Below are 19,332 nucleotides of genomic sequence, written 5' to 3'. Positions count from 1 at the left end.
TGATTTCAGCGTTGTGCCTCCAGGGAGCTGAGCCACGCCGTGCCTGACACGTCCATCCACGGCAGCTTGTCGTCGGTTCACTGCTCCCTGGACAGGAAGCACTACCAGCTGATCCGGGGCATCCTGGAGAACAACCTGGGGGAACCGGTGGAGGAGTTCCTGCGGCCGTACAACCTGCAGCACCCCAGCAGCTACGTGAGGAAACCTGCAGCCACACATCTCTGCTTTCCTTTAGACAAGCAGTCTGTTTGATTTCTGTATGAATTTTATTCTGTAATGTTTCACAGCAGAGCATTCGTTCCCTCTGTTCACATTTTCTATCAATTTGCAACACTCCCTCCAGGATTTCTCAATTTTATTATTTAGTGTTTCCTTTTTGTTTTGCAATCTAATTTTCTAATTTTCTTGTGCTAATTTAGAAATATTTGCAAGGAAGTTTGCAATATTTCCTCCTCATTAAAAGTAAGTCAGTAAAACTTTTTGTTTTTGTTTGTGATTTTTTTCAAGATAAAAGTCACAAACAAAGAAATGACAATATAAAACTACATAAGGAACAAAAAAGAGTCAGTTTACCTAAACTACACACCCGCCTGTGCATAATCAAATGTCTCAGGAAGTGGAGGATGATAACGATTGATATGAATTGATAACGATTGATATGAATTGATAACGATTGATATGAATTGATAATGATTGATTGATTTAGTTATCTATATTCTATAGAAAATATCAGCGTTTTTTTGAATTGTCATCCATCAAAATGACGGATGATCTTCAGATTTTTTCATTATTGTTTCAAAAGCCTGAGTAGGAAAAAGAAATACTGCCACCTACAGGTGAGAGTTAGCATCACTTAAACTCAGTGATTTTCAGCATTTATGTGGAAAATTTTCCACAAACTCACAATTATGTATTAATTTCTGTAACGACTGAATTATATAATTTATCTACCAAAAAGGTTTTTAATTGCACATTCCTCTGGTTTAATAAAACATCGACCGTCTCTGATGTTGCTGCTGTTCTCAGACGGTGCTGAGTGGAGTCGTCTTCACCAACCTGTCCTTCCTGATGGACATGACGGACGTCAGCCTGGAGCTGCTGGACAGCCCCATCTCTGCTGACAACAGGAACTCTTTAGCCAGGTGAACTTCCTCCTTACAGAACCTAAAGGAACCACTCTGACCCACATCTGGTTCTGGGTTCTCACTTAGCCCCATATTCACCTCAAAATTATGGTTTTCTCAGGATTTAAGGTTGAATTGTGGAAGAATTTAAAAAATAATAAGTCAATTGATGCACAAAACAATAACTTCCTGAAAATTCTTTCAGTACCGACCCATTTCAGTTTGATCCACCATATGAAGCTAAAGTCCTAAAATGGACTAATATTTTCAATAGTGCATGTATATTGGGATTAACCATGTAAATGTAATCTGCTGCTGCGAACAGATGGAGTGAAAGATAATTATTACACTCAGCTTTCTATAAATTAATTCATTTAGAACCAGAACTTTAATTTTAATTCATTACTGACAGTTTTAATATGTAAAAAATTTAACCCAGGTAATTGTTTGGTTTTTTAACATAAAAAAGTCTTGCGCCGGAACCTTTGTATTGTGTTTCCGGTAGGCCCGTAAATCTGACGCACAAGCAACTTCTGGAAACAACATGATGGACGACGAAGCTGCTTCTCTCTGCACCCTGCAGGTTCATTAATCTGATTGGAGGCTGGAAAAGACAAAAGGAGTTAGCCTATCAGTGAAGCTATGCTAGCCTAAAATAGCATCTCAATGCTAAACAGATAGCAGCTAACGCTAATGTCAGCGCCACGTCCAATATTTCTAAAGAAGCTCCATGACTGATCAGCTTCCTGAAACACTGGAAAGATGAATGTCTAAAATAAAACTTTGCTCCAATCTGGTGGTTGAAGAATCTGATTAATAGTTTAAAAAATTATAAATATCTTTATTCTTGAGCTTATATCTCTACTTATTCAGTTAGTTAGCAGCAAAAAGGTATTTTTTCTTATTTGTCAATTTATATAAAGTTTTAACTATAAAGCAATTAATTAAATAGAGACTCTGCAATTAAGTCAAACATTTTATTGGAGTCCCACCTGCATTTTTACCTAAACTGGTCAAAAAGGTCAAAGAAATAGAAGCCTGAAAATGTTAGATTTTCAAAAAGAACTGGTTTGAAATCCAGTCAGACCAGTTCAACATATCAACATCCTGAATAATTTCTGGTGTAAAACACTTTATGACAGCTGAAAAACCTCCAAATTAGGATTGTAGGCCATATTTGGTATTGATAAAAAATAAAGAAATTCCCAAAAATTAACCTAAAAAGTTGAACACAAAACCTTGATGAGCCCTTTTAAAAGCTTAAACATGTGAAATATGTTGTTTTGTCTTCCATAGGTTTGACTTTGTGAAATCCAAAGTCCTGTTTGAGAGTTTGTCCGACGGCTCCAAGTCGGTGAACCTGGTGTCTCACTCTCTGCTGGCAAACGACACCAGATTCACTGAAACCACGAAAAGCAGCGAAAATAGCAGGTGCAACGTGTTCGACTGCATCCTGCAGGCTTCAAAGACAGGAACCAACCGGGCGACTCTGCAGCTGGAGCTGCACTACAGGTGACTGACAGCAAAGTACTCAGAATGTTTCATCCAGTGAAATAGGAAGGTCTGTTGTTCATACAGCTGGGTAGAGCATCCAAAAATTATACTCAAGTAAGAGTGACTCAACTTCAAAATGTTTTTACTCACATAGATTTAAAAATGAGTGAGACAGTATTTACTCAAGTTTACTCAAGTACTGAGAGCTGAACACATTATCATTCATTTAATATTTAAAAATAACAAAATCAGACAACATGAAATGTTTCCAAATCAGTTTCTTTCAATAAAATACTTATGAAACTTTAGCAGAAACTGCAGGCGTGTCTGGTGAACTTTAGGATAAAACGTGTTGGTTTTTCATTCAGTGGGTAGAAGGTCCAGAAATGTCACTCAAGTAAGAGTAGAGATACTTTATAATAACAAGTAGAAGTAGTAAAAATACTCCTAAAAGTAAATTTTTTCAATAAAGTTAGATATACTGGAGTAACTGGTTACTACCCGGCTCTGGTTCTGCGTAGATCCACGCGGGACTCGTCCAGCTTCACGGTCGTTCTCAACAACCTGCGGGTCTTCCTGATCTTCGACTGGCTGCAGCTGGTGCATCACTTCCTGCAGCTGCAGCCTGAAAACGCCACAGAGAGCCAGCAACGCTGCTACAGCAGCGCCGCAGCTGGCAGCACCGCCGCATCCGTCATGCCAAAGACGGTGAAGAGCGGCGTGGTGACGAAGAGGTCCACGGTGATGGTCAGTCAGGACCGCTGCCTGGAGGTGAAGATCAACGTCACAGGTGAGTAAAGACGGCTCACTGGCCCTCAGTGGTTCCGTTCAGCAATTCATAATTCAGACGTCAACTCGTCTTTTAAAACGTTTCTCTGCTGTCCAGGCACTGAGTTTGTAGTGGTGGAGGACGTTTCCTGTCTCGACACCAACGCCATCATCCTGAAGGGAACCACGGTCCTCACGTACAAGCCCCGCCTACTGGACCGACCGTTCTCTGGCAGCCTGGCAGGAATAGAGGTGCTGCCTCTCCTCTGTTGCTATGGGTTACTGCGGGTTGCTATGGGTTGATACCGGTTGCTATGGGTTACTACGGGTTGCTATGGGTTGTTACATGTTACTACGGGTTGCTATTGTTGCTATGTTACTCTGGGCTGCTGCAGAACGATGTCTCAGCTGCGGCGTTTCCCCTGCAGGTGTTCTCGTGCCGGCTGGGCAGCGAGCAGGAGACGGCGCTGTCCATCATCGACCCGGTCAACGTGCAGCTGGAGCTGTGCGGCAGCCCCACCTACCCCAGCAGCTCGGGGCTCCTGGACGCTTTCAACGTGGAGGACATCCCGCCGCTGCTGGAGGTCGGGCCGCCGCCGCTTCCTGTTTGGTCGGACTTCGTTTTAACGCTGAAGGCGGATTCTAAGATGTTTGGCTGACCTTTGACCTGATTGACCTGCAGATTCAGTTTCCTGCTCTGGACATCCGTCTCTCCTACAACGATATCCAGCTGTTCCTGTCCATCGCCAAGTCCATCTCTGCCGCCCAGGCTCCGCCTTCTCATGCTGACTCAGCCAATGGAGCGCCGCCACACCAAGATGGCGTCCAGGAGAAGACAGAAAGCCTCACCGGTATGAGAGACCAGTTTCCTCTGAACCCAAACCTAAACGTTCCACTTTATAATTAATTATACATTATTATGTTTATATCATGTGCAGGTTGAGCTGGGCAATAAAAATAAAATATAAAGTTTTTTATTCTAAATTAAATTAAAAAAGAATTCTACTTTTCTCTTCTTAAAGTCTTTATTAGATAGTTTTGCAAAATCACTCAACTCTCTTTTGTTGAACACAGTTCCTGTAGCAGCTCTTTGTTCAGTTTGTAAGAGTTGACCATACAGATCAAGCTGATCTATATTTTCTGATCTATAATTTAATCATGTGATCATTAATGTGTTGTGAATTATGACATAATTGGTCTTCCATAGTTTTCCATTGGTGTCTTTGAAAAGAAAAAATGATCAGGCGTCTAAATGTTTTGGTGACGTTTTATTTGGCAAGTTGTGAATAAGACTGTCATAAAGTGTCATGATTTACTGAATGACACTTCATGACATCAGTCATAAATATTCATGAAGACTTATTCATGTTCATCACAGTCTTATTTACAACCCATCAAATAAAGAGTTACCAATTTTTTTGACTAAATATAATTAAATGCACATAAAATGCAGTAAATATTCTGTTTCCTGTATTTTTCTGCATTTGAGCATTTTTGAGCATTTCTTTCTGCATCTATTTTTTCTTAATAATGACAGGGTTTGTCCTCCATATGTTTTACCCTCACTCTTTGAAAACTTTAAAAGACGGCTGTTAGTGACAGAACCAGCAGTTGACTCTCAGCGATGTGCTGAGAAACTGTTGTTGAAAAGTCTCAGAAATCCAAAATATCTAAAATAAATGTTTTGGTTTGTGTATTTAATACATTTTTCTGTTTGTAGAAACCAAGCTGAGCCACTTACAGAACCTTGGCTTCAGAAGAGAGGACTGCAAAAAAGCCCTGATCAGCTGCAAAGGTGAGTTTGAGTTTTTTCCTGTTCAGAGAAGAGATGCGCTGCAGCAGGTCGGCGCCTGGAGGAGGAAAAGGATCCATTCGGTTTAAACTCAGATATCCAGTGTTCAGGGTTAGAAACATGCAGAGAGAAATGGCAGGGGGCCCTGTGGTGGTGCAACCTTCATACGGAGGCTTTAGTCCTCGACACGGCCGTCACGGTTCGATTCCCGGCCTGGTGACCTTTGCCGCATGTCTTCCCCCTTCAGTCCCATTACCCACTTTCCTGTCAGTTAACTACTAAATAAAGGCCACTGAGCCAATAAAACTTAAAAAAAGAAATGGCAGAAAAAACTGAATTTATTCAAAATTCTGAATTTCTTTCAGATTTTTAACTGTAATTTAAAAATTGTGTTAATTAATCAAGAATTCTGACTTTTTTCTCAGAAATCTGTCTTTAATCCTTCAAAGTCAAATCCGTTTTTATTTTCTTTGTTTGGCTCAGGCCAGCTGGACCAGGCGGCCACCTGGCTGTGGGAGAACTCGGAGAACTCTGGGATTCGTCCCAGAGGCCGGGCCGACTCCGGCTCCGGCAGCCACGCCTGGCCTCTGTCCGGCGTGGAGGTGAAGGCCGAGAGCGTCTGCATCTGCTTCATCGATGACTGCCTGGACTGTGACATCCCGCTGGCCGAGCTCACCTTCTCCAGTGAGCCTCTCACTCAGCATCTCACCGTTTAATCATGAACTCTGACCTCTGCTGAGCCGAGTGAGACCTGCAGAGCTTCACATGTTCTTCCAGGTCCTTTTGTGACCCAGATTCACCATTTAAAGAGGAGAAAATCATTTTGTTTCTGTTTACTGAAGTTTTCTTGGTCGGATATTGAAATTAGTTTGACCAGAAACATTTTAGTGTGACAGAAACAGAATAAAGCTGTAAGTGTGGATTTGACTATAAAACCAGAGATTTTTATGTGTTAACTACATTAAAACAAACACGTTAAGATCCCTAAAATACAACATTAACATTCCTTAATGGGTTAAACACCATGCCAGATTAGGTGTTGATTAATTATTAGATTTTTCATTTAGCCCAAAGGATGAAACAAAACATAATTTAAAATCTATAAGCTACAATGAAACTAGAAGTTGTTAATGATTCTCATGCTTTAGTTTAGTTAATGCATGTGAAGCTTCATTCAGCTGGACGGTTTCAGGTGGAAACACTGAAAATGCCCCCTGCTGTGTTTTTATTGCAGGACTAAATGTGCTGCAGCGCATTGGCTCCACCCAGGAAGGAAACGCCAGCTTCACGCTGTCCGGAGACTACTACAACAGAGAGCTGTCAGGTAAATGATTCACCATAAGACACGGGGAAGGAAGGTCAAGAAGTGAAAGTGAATCAGTTTCCTAAAGTTTTAGGATTTGGTGTTTTTACATTGAAAAGATCATTAAAAACTTTAGAAACACGTTACAAGGATGGATGATTTTCTAGATCCTCAAGTTGAGATTTTTTATGTATTTAATACATTATTCTTCAACACAGCGACAAGCTTTCTTTCCATCAAATTGTCTTTCAGATTTTGAACAAACGTTTAAAATGTTGCATAAGAAAAAATTGCTAATGATGCAGTTTTCCAGCTGCTGGTCTGCAAGGCGTGATGTCACCAGATGTTGGTGCTACTCGTGACTGTAAGAAACAGGAAGTAGAGGTTCACACATCTCAGAAAAATGGAGTCGTCCCTCTGGAGGGTTTAGTTATTCAGAGACATGTTTCCAGTTCCAGATCAGGGGTTTTTGGAAAAGCCAAAACTACCTCCAGAGTGAGAAGCATTTCTATGAATTTCCATGAACTTTTTGTAATGCAGAACTCCAAGGAGCGCCGGGACAAATGTTGATGGAAACGAGGTGACAGGCTGTCCATCTCTGTGCCAACCGCCATGTTTCCATCTGGGGTTTTAACGCACATTTTGAAACATTCGAAAAGGCAAAGAAAACGGCTAAAGTCAAAATATTTCTACGCTCAACTGAGGCAGTTTTTGTCTTTTCTGAAAGAGCTAATGTGCTAAACAAGATGATGGAAACGCAATAGCCGAATAAGTTCTGACGTAGCAAACGTTCCCGTCTGGAAGAAATGCCAGAGTCCCGACCTCCAGAGGAGAGAATCTTTTCTCCATGTTAGTTTGAAATCTCTTCTTCCTGTTTAGTACCGTCAACATCTGAAGAAATCCTGCACTGTGTCACCTGGTTGCTTCAAACCAGTCGATGGAAACCGACCTAATTCACTGTTTTCTCTTTGTGCAACACTTTAAAACTTCACTAAAACGTTGGATGGAAACATGGCTAATTATGCGATCAGTTCATGTTTTTCTTTTTCATTTTGGGTTTTTTAAAGGTTAGGGAAAAAATGTCGGCTCCAAATTTGCGGTGTGGAATTGAAAATTGACAATTCAACGATGGAGGAACAATTGATTCATCTCTGAGCCGCTGCGTTTAGTTTGCAACGAGGCTGCAGGATTGTTGCCACAGCTGTGATCCAGCCGTGGAGCAACGGAGGAACTTCCTGAATGCTGTGACCCGACGGGCTGGAAGCCTTCAGGAGTCCAGACAGCACCGAGTTTCTCCCAGTGTTTGGACCAGAACTGAAAGATCCAGATGATCCAGCGTTTCTGTTTGTGTTCCAGGCTGGGAGCCGTTCATCGAGCCCTGGCCCTGCGTCCTGTCATGGCAGCATCAGGCTGCGGGGCGACTGCACCCTCCACGCCTGAAGGTCGCCGTTCGAGCAAAGCAGAGGCTGGACGTCAACATCACCTCGGTTCTGCTGGGTCGGTCTGAACACAGAGACGGCTAACAATTATTTTAGCTATCGGTTAAACGATGCTTCTGACAATTAATCAGTTATTCTGGTGATTAATCGTATAAAAAAAATTATACTATTTTTTCATTTCAGCCTTTTTTATGCAATTTTAGAAATAAGTTATTAAAAGATTCCAATAAGTAAATATTACATTTTGTTTTTTAATAAGAACATTTTGCTGCCTAAATGCAATAACAGCATTTCTTTAGTGAACGATTGAACTTAGGAAATCCTTCTGGCATCAAATGAGGCCTTTCTGCTGGACTGAACGTCAGTAAATCACCAGATCATTTACTGGATTAACTGAGTAACAACTGGATAGAAAAAGCTGCTTAATCTGACATTTTCTAGAGAATTCAAAGCTAAATTATGAAAACTCATTTGAGGAGTTTTGGGTATTTCATCCTTACAGACAAATATGTTTTGTTTTTATCTTAAATCCAAAATGTTTACACATATTTCACAGTTTTGGCTAAATTGCTGCTCAATGTGCTTTTCTTTCAACAAATTACCTTTTTTGAGTCTGTGTTGACAGTTATTAAAATAATTAATTCAATCTGATTAACCTCCTCTTCCCCTTCCTGTGACCCGTCCAGATCAGTACAAAACCACCAAGACTTCCTGGATGGCTGATTACTGTAAGGCAGAAGAGCAGGCTCCTCCGTCTCCGCCCCCCGATTGGTTGGGGTCCTCGGTCGACCCGCCTGGCTTTGGACAGAGTAAGTTCCCGTCACACACAAAACCAGAGTTTCATCAGTTAAAGAAACGCAGTTCCTCACTGGACAAAAACAAGCTTGGAGCGAGAAACGTTTCTACATTTTATGCCGTATTTTCAGGACTATTGGTGGCTCCAGATGATGTGGCAGAAAAACAATATAAGTTTGATTTTGAGTGTCAAACATCTTGATGTGGTTGAATAAAATGCAGCAAAGAAAACAGGACAGGGCTAACAGAGCGCTAACACTTTTCTCTGTTTCCTCCCTGTTTCCTCTGTTTATCTCTCTCTGTTTATCTCTCTGTTTATCTCTCTCTCTGTTTATCTCTCTCTCTCTCTGTTTCTCTCTCTCTCTCTCTCTCTGTCTCTCTCTCTGTTTCTCTCTCTCCCTGTTTCCTGTCATCGTGTGTTTCTCTGATCAGCTGCGCCTCTGACTCACCTCAGAACTAGGAGCACAGCCAGCCTGACGAGCCTCCAGCATCAGACTCACTCCAGAGGTACCAGTCGGATTCAGCTCTCTCACCTTTAGTAATTATTAAACCACCTGAAGGATTCAGCAGATAGAAAGCATTTCTTCTGCACATTAGATAAATATTATTTTGTCTGCACAAAATCTTACAAAGTATTTTTGTTGAGTTTCTGGTGCAATTATAACACTTAACACTTGAAATAAGACAAAACTAACTAACAAGTAACTTTTCAGCAAGAAATAGGAGCAAATTTTGTCTTGTATCAAATGTACTGAGATGTTTGCACTGTAAACCAGACCAAACCTTCTAGGTAAGATTTTGTTTTTGCAGTGTGGAAATATTAGCTGCGTTTCCATAATTCATTAAAAACATCACATGCCTGATCCTACTGGTTTCTACTGGTTTCTACTGGTTTGTACTGGTTTGTACTGGTTTGTACTGGTTTCTACTGGTTTGCTCCAGTAGTAGAATCTGGTTGAAACAATTAATCCAATTAATTACGTTATTGAAACCAACTCATTTAGTAATCAATTAATCATCAGATCCTAAAAAAGAGCATATGCTGAAAGGACAACAGTAATTAATCCAAACTGTACAAAATATCAACATTTTGCATTTAAGATGAAAAACCTTCTTGGTCTGTAAATAAGTAGCATAGTTTTAGCTTCGCCTGGTTCAAAATTTGTAAAGTAAAACTCATATTAAGCAGGTGTTGCGATCTAATGATTAATACAATAAATAATCTAGATATCGGCTCTAAACTGTATGGATGCAAAGTCCAGCAGAAATATGTGAGCTTTTCACATGCTGTTGTGAAAACTGTTAAAAATGGTTGTTTGTTTTGCTTTCACACTTTACACTTCATATAATTATATTTTATCAGACGTCTGTAAATGTTTGATGTAAATGACAGAAGAGGTTGATCTCTCTGAGATGTTTTTGTTTTCTCCAAAGATGGGAAGATATCAAAGAGGAGGCAGCCGTTCGTCCCATATGCACTTCGAAACCACACCGGCTGCACCATGTGGTTCGCCACGTCGACCACAACGCCCACAAGGTACGACCAATCACAGCGCAGCACCAATCACAGCAGAGGACCAATCACAGCAGAGGACCAATCACAGCGCAGCACCAATCACAGCAGAGGACCAATCACAGCAGAGGACCAATCACAGCAGAGGACCAATCACAGCGCAGCACCAATCACAGCAGAGGACCAATCACAGCGCAGCACCAATCACAGCAGAGGACCAATCATCTGTCCATCTGTCCATCCTTTCAGCCACTCACACCTCCTTCCAGTAATGACTGCACACTTCCCTCTGTCTCCACAGGGTGGCGCTGTCCCACAGCAGCAGTGCTGACTCCATCTCCGACCTCCAGAGTTCACGAACTGACGACACTCACAACCTCAGTCAGTGGAGGGAGGTTCTGCCCGGCAAGGAGATTCCCTTTGAGTTCGAGGCCCGCGAGAAGCTGCGTCACCGGTACGTCCGTCTGTCTGTCTGTCTGTCTGTCTGTCTGTCTGTCTGTCTGTCTGTCTGTCTGTCTGTCTGTCTGTCTGTCTGTCTGTCTGTCTGTCTGTCTGTCTGTCTGTCTGTCTGTCTGTCTGTCTGTCTGTCTGTCTGTCTGTCTGTCTGTCTGTCTGTCTGTCTTTCCTTCTTTCTTTCCTTCTTTCCTTCTTTATTTATTTAATGGCACCAGCTTTAGTTCTCCTTTCTCCATAATCTCTCTACCTGGTTCTCTGACCTCTCTGCCTCCCTCTGCTCCTCCTCTTCCTCTTGTCTCATCTTCTTCTCTTCCTCTCCTGCAGACACACTCATGAGCTGAAGCTCCACCAGCTGCTGGTCAGAGTCTGTGGCTGGGAGCAAGTTGAGCCGGTGTCGGTGGAAAAAGTGGGGGTTTTCTTCAGATACGCTGCTCCGGACAGAAACAACTCTTCCAGCACTGTGAGAGCAAAACCAAAATACCAGAATGTATGTGATGATTACAGAGCCGCTCTGCCATGTTGTCTCCTCCCTCTCTGCCTCGCAGGTCGGCAGTCCGATCAGCAGGACCAACATCATCCACCCTCATGTTTATGTACGTTCGTTAACCAAAAACATCCTGAAAAAGTAAAAGAATTCTGCAGCACATCCACATGTTAAGGTTTTCATAGTCAAGCTAGCATAACTAACCTACCTCCAACTTTCTTAACATTTTTCAAATTAAAACTTTTTACTGACCTGTGAAATGAAAAACCCTCAGATTTTATTTAACAGTGCGTCCCTGATTCAGATTTCATTTTCCTGACTCAGCAATGTTTTCTACTGTGAGAAGATTTTACTCTGATCGTTTCCCCACAGTTCTCAGAGCTGCCCCCTGTCAGGGTGGTGTTCGCCATCACCATGGAGGGCAGCGCCCGGAAGGTCATCACCGTGCGCTCGGCCCTGATGGTGAAGAATCGCTTGGATGTTCAGATGGAGATCCGGCTGGACAGCCCCTCTGCACCCGACAGTGAGACTCCTTCCTGACCTCCTGCTGGGACAATCAGATGCAGGATGGTTTTAGAACCTGTTTATGTTCTGATTCTTTGGACAGACCCGGTGGTGCTGCCTCCCATCCTGCCGGGCCAGTCGTTGGCCATCCCCCTCCACCTGACCTCCTGGCGGCTGCAGGCCCGGCCTCAAGGCAGGGGTCTGTTCTTCTGCAAGGTTCCGATCCACTGGACCAGCGTGAAGCAACCTGGAGAGGTCAACAGCAGCAAGAGGGACTGCCAGTCAGCTGATATGGATGAGTCACTCGATGGCAACTTCAGGTGTTCACGCAGCTTTAAAAAGTAAAATCATGCGTCTAATGTCTTAAAGGGGCAGCGTCACGTAAAATCATTATTTTATAATGTTATTCCCTCATCAAAAACATACCCGGAGTTTTGCTTTGATTCTTCCATACATGTTTAAGAAATCCTTTAGTTTCCATGGCAACCATTCAGCTGAGGGCTGCACAGCACAGCGGCCACGTTGGTAGCACGGCGGCCATGTTGGTAGCACGGCGGCCATGTTGGTAGCACTGCTGCGCCTCCTTCTGGCTGCAGATCATCTTCCAGCTCCATTTGTTAAAACCACAGGATGAGTTCAGTTTAATGCTTTCTGTGTTAGTTTAGTTTCCTCAAGGTGAACTGCCGTGAATGGATTGGCTCAACATCGCACTCCCTCTGGTTTTCTTTGTTCTGTGTGTAAAGGAGACTGGAATTAAAGGCACCATTTCAACCAGAGGTTCTGAACCAGACGCTCCACAGCGTCCGGTCCGTAACTCTTCACCACGCTGTCAGCGCCGGTCAGAGAGTCACATTTAGTTCAGAGTCCATGAGATGATATTCAGAGAGGATTTTTTATACATTGATTCTGCGATTAACTCTTTACATAAAGTCTATAATGTCTGCCCATTTGCACCAGTCCAGGGTGTGAATTATAACCTGCAAAATGGCCGACAGGCTTCAAATGTTTCCATTGTTTTAAAAAAATATTCCGTTAACACGACCCTGTATTTGATATATATAACTTTTTTTTATTGCAATTGAAAGTAACATGGTTCCTTGATTGTGCTATAAGATGTTGCCTCTTTAAATCAATTGAAAAATGTAATTTGACTGTTAATCTTGTGTATTAAATTTTGTTACGGTGGGATTATTTAATCTTGTATATTCTACGCAGATTGTCTTTCTCACAGACTTTTCTGTAAGGAAAAGGTTTATGTCTTCATGGTTGAGGCTACTGCTAACTAGCTGCTAAAACACCCTTGCTAGTTAGCTAGAGAGCGTTTTTGGTTTCTAAAAGCCTTAAATTTGAGTTGGTGAAAGTTGCAGAGATCCTGAAATGCATCATTTTCTTCCAGCCACCCCCAGAAGAGTTCCTGGTACTAATTAGCTTTAATAAAAATGTTCTGATTTCTGCAGATTCTGTGTGGTCATCAAGAAGGAGAACTTCCCAGAGCAGCAGCCGGCAAAGCCGGAGGTTTCCGGCGGCGCTCAGCAGATCTACCGGCAGCCGGGTCACACCATCTACCTGCTGCCCACCGTGGTGCTGACCAACCTGCTGCCCTGTGACCTCAACTTCTACATCAACGGAACCAACATCCGAGGCTTTCTGAAGCCGAAAGACGAGGCGGTGCTTCACTCAGCTGACACGTCCCAGAACATAGAGCTGGGTGGGGAAACTGGCTCTCTGACGGTCTTTAGCCCCCAACAGCCGCCCCGGTTCTCATGCTGGGCCTGATGTGTTTGCAGGAGTCCATCTGGAGAACTTCCCCGAGTGCAAAGAGCTGGTGATTCCTCCTGGCACTCAGAACTACACGGTGGGCATGAGGCTGTACGACACCAACAAGCAGCAGCTGAGTCTCACCATCCGCATCGTCCTGAGAGCAAAAGTGGCGCTGAAGATCCTGGTCTCTGCTCCCTACTGGCTCATCAACAAGACCGGTAATTTAGGTTTTAGTCTGCCGATTCATCTACCTAAACGCTGCAGAACATTTCTGTAAATAGCTTTCAAATGTGGATACAAGCATAAAAAAATTATATTTCCCAGTATACGCAAGATGGCCGCCGTTTGTGAGACTTTTAAACCTTTTACTTTCATAAAAGTAAAGTTCATGATTTCATGAACTTTATGTGACATCATTCGTTTTCAACATCAACTGGAAAAAGCCAAAGACTTGAGGCAGTGATAGTCCTCTTAATTGTTAGCGTTAGCTTCAGATAATTTTTTGTTTTTAACGATGTAGCGTTAGCTTCAGATAATTTGTTTTACATGCAGCAAATAGAATAGAATAAACAGTAGCAAATAATTTTTGTCTATAGCATTATCTTCTGCTAATTTTTGTAATGTTTAGCATTAGCAGTTTAGCATTAGCTTCTAGTAATTCCAGTAATTTCTCTGCAGGTATAGCGGTAGCTTCTGCTAAAAACATTTTGTCTTTAAGTTTAATACTTCAACTTCTGCTAGTTTTTGTAAAATGTGTTGAGCAGTTTAGCAGTAGATTTATTTTTATAATTTGGAAGTTTAGCATTAGCTACAAGAAATTGTTATGATTTTTGTGATTTAGCATTGCTTCCAGTAATGTTTTTGTGTGTTTATTGGATCAGCGTTAGCAGAGCTAAGATTCCTTTTTAGTGAATTATCTGATCTTCTTTTTCTAAAAAGTCCCTGGGAGCGTCTGCACCACGTTCGGTTCTTGTATCTGCCTGTGAAAGGTTTTGCTGAACTGATCATTTCCCAGTGGCACTGAGTCCTCTTTGGTTCCTCAGGCCTGCCGTTGATTTTCCGTCAGGACAACACCAAAACCGACGCGGCGGGGCAGTTCAACGAGCATGAATTGGCCCGCAGCCTCAGCCCTTTACTGTTCTGCTACACAGACAAGGAGCAGCCCTCCATGTAAGACCCAATCTGCTCTCTGCTTCCAGAGGAACCGGGTTTACTGTCATTCCTGCTCATCTTTACTCCAGGTGCACCATGCGGATTGGGAAAGGGATCCACCCAGACGGGGTTCCCGGCTGGTGCCAACGCTTCTCCTTGGATGGAGGGAGCGGAGTCCGAGCCCTGAACGTCACCCTGCAGGGGAACAGACCGGGTCTCGTCTACAACATAGGCAAGATGCTCTGAGTCAGATTTCAGATCAGAGACGAATGAAAGCTGCGTCTTAAAGCTAAAGATGGACGTTTGTGTTGAAAACGATAGCAGTGAGTTTAAAAATGTATCTCCAACACGTTGGTTTGTTTGGGGTTGTTGACTCGTTAAGTCACCAATTTTAGGATTTATCCTGTGCAGCATGAGGCAACATGAGCTGTTCACGTTCTGTACTGTAATCAGACTGATACATAATCAATGGATTTCATTCTGTTACTCAGAATCAGCAGCATGCATGTATGGAGCCAACAAGTGATTATTTTAATAACTGATTAGCCAGAAATACTGTCACATTTTGCAGAAATAATTTAATCACTTTTTATAAACACGTAAATACATCTTTTATTCCCTAAATGCAACAGCAGTGTTTTTTTAGTGAAGACTGGATCCTTTGTAGCAAAGGAAACATCTGCAGCTATAAATCCTTTCTGTTTCAGGTTAGGCTGATCTGGGGACGGACTTTTAGATTTACTGACTGAAAAGATTTATTTTACATTTATTTTGAGTCAGTTGAAAATAAAAAATGGTTTTAAATGGAATATATTTACAGACAAAGAAGGTTTTCATTTTAATTCCAAAATATTGTATATTTGTACAGTTTTGGCTTAATTGCTGATTTGTTCTTGCAGCCAATGACCTTGAGTTTTTATACGCCACGTAACTCATTACTAAATTAGTTGACGATTACTTCAAAAATGGATTCATCACGAATAATCGTTCCAACCCTTTATGCATGTAGTCGCTGTTGGGTCTCTGAATTCTGCTGCAACAATGAGTGAATTTAAAATGTAGAAATATTACTGAAGCCCAGCCGTTTCCTCAATCGTTCCTGCAGGAATCGATGCGCGTAAAGGCAAAGGAATCTACAGAGACACCTACATAGTGACCTTTGCCCCCCTCTACCTGCTGGATAACCACTCAACACACACACTGGCCTTCGCTCAGAGAGAGTTTGCAAGAGGAAGGGTGAGAAACCGACTGGCAGTTCTCCTTCCTGTGGAGTTTAACTGCAAAATGTGATATAAAATTGGGATGTTTTTTCCTTAAAGTTGCTTAAATTCCAGTGATGGTACGTTAGGTAAATCATTAGATTTGACCCATTTTCCTGAAATTTCTCCTTTTCCTAACCAACACTGAGCTGAGTCCTTCTGTCCAATGTGAAGAGGCCAGATGGGATGTTAGTGAAGGCATGCTGTATGATGTTTATTATTTACTGCGGTGGCCAACGGGTACAAACTCAAAAACCAATGCAACAGAAAAACGCAGCAAAAAGAAAAAAATGCTACAATCACAGAAAATAGAAGCAAACTGGAAAACTATGCGAAAAGGAAAAACAGCAAGTGAAAAATGCTCCAAACTCTACAAAGTCCTCCAGACCACCAGGGGGACTCGATCACTGAATCATATGGGAGCAGACGCTCAGCAAAGAATGGATGTCATGATTTACCAGGATGTCCAGAAGAAAATATGCATTTTATTTTTAATATTACAGAATCCAGACTCCCCCTAGTGGTCTGGAGGACTTCAGATTTGTGGAGCAATTTTCTCTTGTTTCCATTTCCTGCAGTTGCTTTTCATCTACAAAGTTTTTCTGCTGCATTTGTTTGTTTATTTTTTTATTTATTTATTTTTGCGTCATTCACGTTTTGAACTCGTCAGCCACCGTAGAAAACTCAAACATGCTCTAAAAAGTGGTAATGAACTTTTTCATCAATTATACACCAACAAATGCTGCATTCTAGGGTGCCTCCAACCCTGAGGGGTACATTTCCACACTGCCGGGCTCCAGCGTGGTTTTCCACTGGCCCCGGAACGACTACGACCAGCTGCTGTGTGTGCGCCTCATGGACGTCCCCGACTGCTCCTGGTCCGGGGGCTTCGAGGTCAACAAACCAAAGTCCTTCCACGTCAACATGAGGTGAACCCGACGGTTTGGTTTCTGCAGATTCTGCTCAGCTGTTCTGTTCGTTTCTCACTTCACTTGCAAAGCTGTTGCTTCGCATGTTACTCAACAGGTTGTTGCTAGGTGACCAATGAGTGAGTTAGTTGATAAATAAAAATGGCTAACTGACCTGCCTAAACTCTTGCAGGACAGTTGTTTTTATCTGGAGAACTACCAAAGCTTTCAAAATAAACTGCTGCTAATGATTCATGCTAGTTTCCTTCCTCCTGACTGAGGATGTGTTGCTGTGAACAGAAACACGCAGGGGCAGTGTTTCTTCCTGCGGACCGAGATCAGCCTTAAAGGAGTCACCTACCTGATTTCCTTCACGGACACAGATCAGCTGCCTCCACCTCTACGCATCGACAACATGTCCGAGGTACGCCGCTGCCGTTTAGCTTACAAAACGGCCAGGTTAATTAGCACTTTAAAATGTATTCAGAAAAATGTATTTAGGGGAAGCTAAGTGTGCTAAACATTTCCAAAGTTAGCGCTAGAGCGCTACATGAAAGTTAGCGCTTTCATTTAGTGCCAACTTTCACTTAGCGCTTTCAGACTAGCGGAAGTCTACTAGCGGACTAGAGGAAGTCTGCTAGCGGACACGCGGAGTCTGCTAGCGGACTAGTGGAGTCTGCTAGCGGACTAGCGGAGTCTGCTAGCGGACTAGCGGAAGTCTGCTAGCGGACTAGCGGAAGTCTGCTAGCGGACACGCGGAGTCTGCTAGCGGACTAGCGGAAGTCTGCTAGCGGACACGCGGAGTCTGCTAGCGGACTGGCCGAAGTCTGCTAGAGGACACGCAGAGTCTGCTAGCGGACTGGCCGAAGTCTGCTAGAGGACTAGCCGAAGTCTGCTAGCGGACTAGCCGAAGTCTGCTAGCGGACTAGCCGAAGTCTGCTAGCGGACACACGGAGTCTGTTAGCGGACTAGCCGAAGTCTGCTAGCGGACTAGCCGAAGTCTGCTAGCGGACTAGCCGAAGTCTGCTAGCGGACTAGCCGAAGTCTGCTAGCGGACACGCGGAGTCTGCTAGCGGACTAGCCGAAGTCTGCTAGCGGACACGCGGAGTCTGTTAGCGGACTAGCCGAAGTCTGCTAGCGGACTAGCGGGAGTGTGCTAGCGGACTAGCGGGAGTGTGCTAGCGGACTAGCGAGAGTCTGCCCACCCCTGATAATACCTGTGAATAAAATGAGCTGTTAGTATTTCAGTAAACTTCTGTAGTGTTTCTTTGTTTTGATTCCCATTAGCCGTTGCCATGACAACTCTTTCCACATCCTCAGAAAAAAACTTTTATTACAAAAAAACGTCAATATAACATTAGTGACGTGGAATTCAAGTGTAGCCCTTTATACAGTAAAATAATTGAATAAGGTTCTTTTAAAATCATTTGTTATAGTTAAGACTTGTTTTTATCCAGCATTCCTGTTGCATTATTCAAGAGGAAAACCCTTTAAAGCATGCCTTGTATTAAAATGGTGTACAGTTTGGCTACATGACAGTTGATTATATAAAACTTTTGGTAACTTAGGTACTGCAATATTTCTGAAAAAGCATAAATGGTCCATTTCAACCTTATTTTTAACCAAAAAATAAGGTTGAAAATAACTTTATTTTTGTGCATCCTGATAATATTTTCATCTGGAACGATTCTGAGAAAGACAAGCTGCTCTATTTTGAACTAATTCTTCCTTTCTTATATTTGGATCAGTTCCATACATCAAAACATAACACACATAGATCACATAAGGTTTATAAAGTAAACATGTTTTTATAACGGCTATCAGACGGAGCTGTTAACGACCGGATGTTTGACCTTCAGGTTCCGATCCAGTTCTGGCAGCACGGCGTGGCCGACCTGCAGCTGCAGTATGAGGTGAAGGCCGCGTCGGTGATGGACTACGCCTGCGACGAGCCCACGCTGCCGCCGTGCATCACCCTCATCGTGAAGGGGGCGGAGTCGTCCGAGGTCACGGCCAACATGAACTTCTTCAGGGAATACAACAAGCTGTACTACGAGAACTTCATCTACATCGCCGCCACGCACACCTTCTCCTTGTACGGCCCGCCTCTCTCTCACAGCGCTAACCAAACCGCTGAGCTAACAGCTAACCAAACCGCTGAGCTAACCGCTAACCATACCGCTGAGCTAACAGCTAACCTAAGCGCTGAGCTAACCGCTAACCTAACCGTTGAGCTAACAGCTTTCAGCTAATTGTTGAGCTTACTTCTAAAGTAACTGATTAGCTAACCGCTAAGTGAACCACTGAGCTAACCGCTAAGTTATGTGTTGAACTAAGTGCTGAGCTAACCGAGTCGCTCTGTTGGCGCAGGGACCTGGAGTGGAGATTGGCTGAGAAGCAGCGCCTGGAGAGCAGCGCAGGGTTGGTTCTGGACGTGGACCCAAAAACCCAACGGGTCATCCTCAGAAAAAAGGTGAGAGAGGGAAGGTGAAGGGGGGACTGGAGAAATCTGGAATCATCCATCCTTTCTTCACATTTAAAGCCACAGAAACAGTTGCCATAAATAATTAGAATTAATAA

At 43.0% G+C, this 19,332-nt stretch overlaps 1 protein-coding gene across 4 annotated transcripts in view; it reads left to right on the top strand.

Annotated features, from left to right (window-relative positions):
- Positions 1–19,332, top strand: part of vps13d (vacuolar protein sorting 13 homolog D) — a 52,677-nt gene that overhangs the window by 20,752 nt on the left and 12,593 nt on the right. For 3 of the 4 annotated variants that reach the window (XM_044118259.1, XM_044118413.1, XM_044118173.1), the window contains 28 exons: positions 24–195; positions 1,027–1,142; positions 2,421–2,636; positions 3,140–3,408; positions 3,505–3,638; positions 3,815–3,970; positions 4,069–4,237; positions 5,107–5,181; positions 5,662–5,862; positions 6,413–6,502; positions 7,838–7,978; positions 8,607–8,729; positions 9,148–9,222; positions 10,150–10,252; positions 10,530–10,682; positions 11,009–11,144; positions 11,230–11,277; positions 11,541–11,691; positions 11,776–12,013; positions 13,130–13,380; positions 13,460–13,651; positions 14,477–14,603; positions 14,675–14,817; positions 15,691–15,821; positions 16,598–16,773; positions 17,053–17,176; positions 18,612–18,847; positions 19,123–19,225. In XM_044118259.1, the coding sequence (XP_043974194.1) occupies positions 24–195; positions 1,027–1,142; positions 2,421–2,636; positions 3,140–3,408; positions 3,505–3,638; positions 3,815–3,970; positions 4,069–4,237; positions 5,107–5,181; positions 5,662–5,862; positions 6,413–6,502; positions 7,838–7,978; positions 8,607–8,729; positions 9,148–9,222; positions 10,150–10,252; positions 10,530–10,682; positions 11,009–11,144; positions 11,230–11,277; positions 11,541–11,691; positions 11,776–12,013; positions 13,130–13,380; positions 13,460–13,651; positions 14,477–14,603; positions 14,675–14,817; positions 15,691–15,821; positions 16,598–16,773; positions 17,053–17,176; positions 18,612–18,847; positions 19,123–19,225 (4,249 nt within the window). The remainder of the gene's footprint in view (positions 1–23; positions 196–1,026; positions 1,143–2,420; positions 2,637–3,139; positions 3,409–3,504; positions 3,639–3,814; positions 3,971–4,068; positions 4,238–5,106; positions 5,182–5,661; positions 5,863–6,412; positions 6,503–7,837; positions 7,979–8,606; positions 8,730–9,147; positions 9,223–10,149; positions 10,253–10,529; positions 10,683–11,008; positions 11,145–11,229; positions 11,278–11,540; positions 11,692–11,775; positions 12,014–13,129; positions 13,381–13,459; positions 13,652–14,476; positions 14,604–14,674; positions 14,818–15,690; positions 15,822–16,597; positions 16,774–17,052; positions 17,177–18,611; positions 18,848–19,122; positions 19,226–19,332) is intronic. The other variant, XM_044118339.1, reaches the window with a different exon arrangement.

The sequence above is a fragment of the Gambusia affinis genome, linkage group LG01, assembly GCF_019740435.1.
Source record: "Gambusia affinis linkage group LG01, SWU_Gaff_1.0, whole genome shotgun sequence".
In the NCBI taxonomy this organism is placed as follows: Eukaryota; Metazoa; Chordata; class Actinopteri; order Cyprinodontiformes; family Poeciliidae; genus Gambusia; species Gambusia affinis.
Note: the sequence above shows the minus strand (reverse complement) of the source record. Positions and strands in the feature narration are given on the sequence as shown.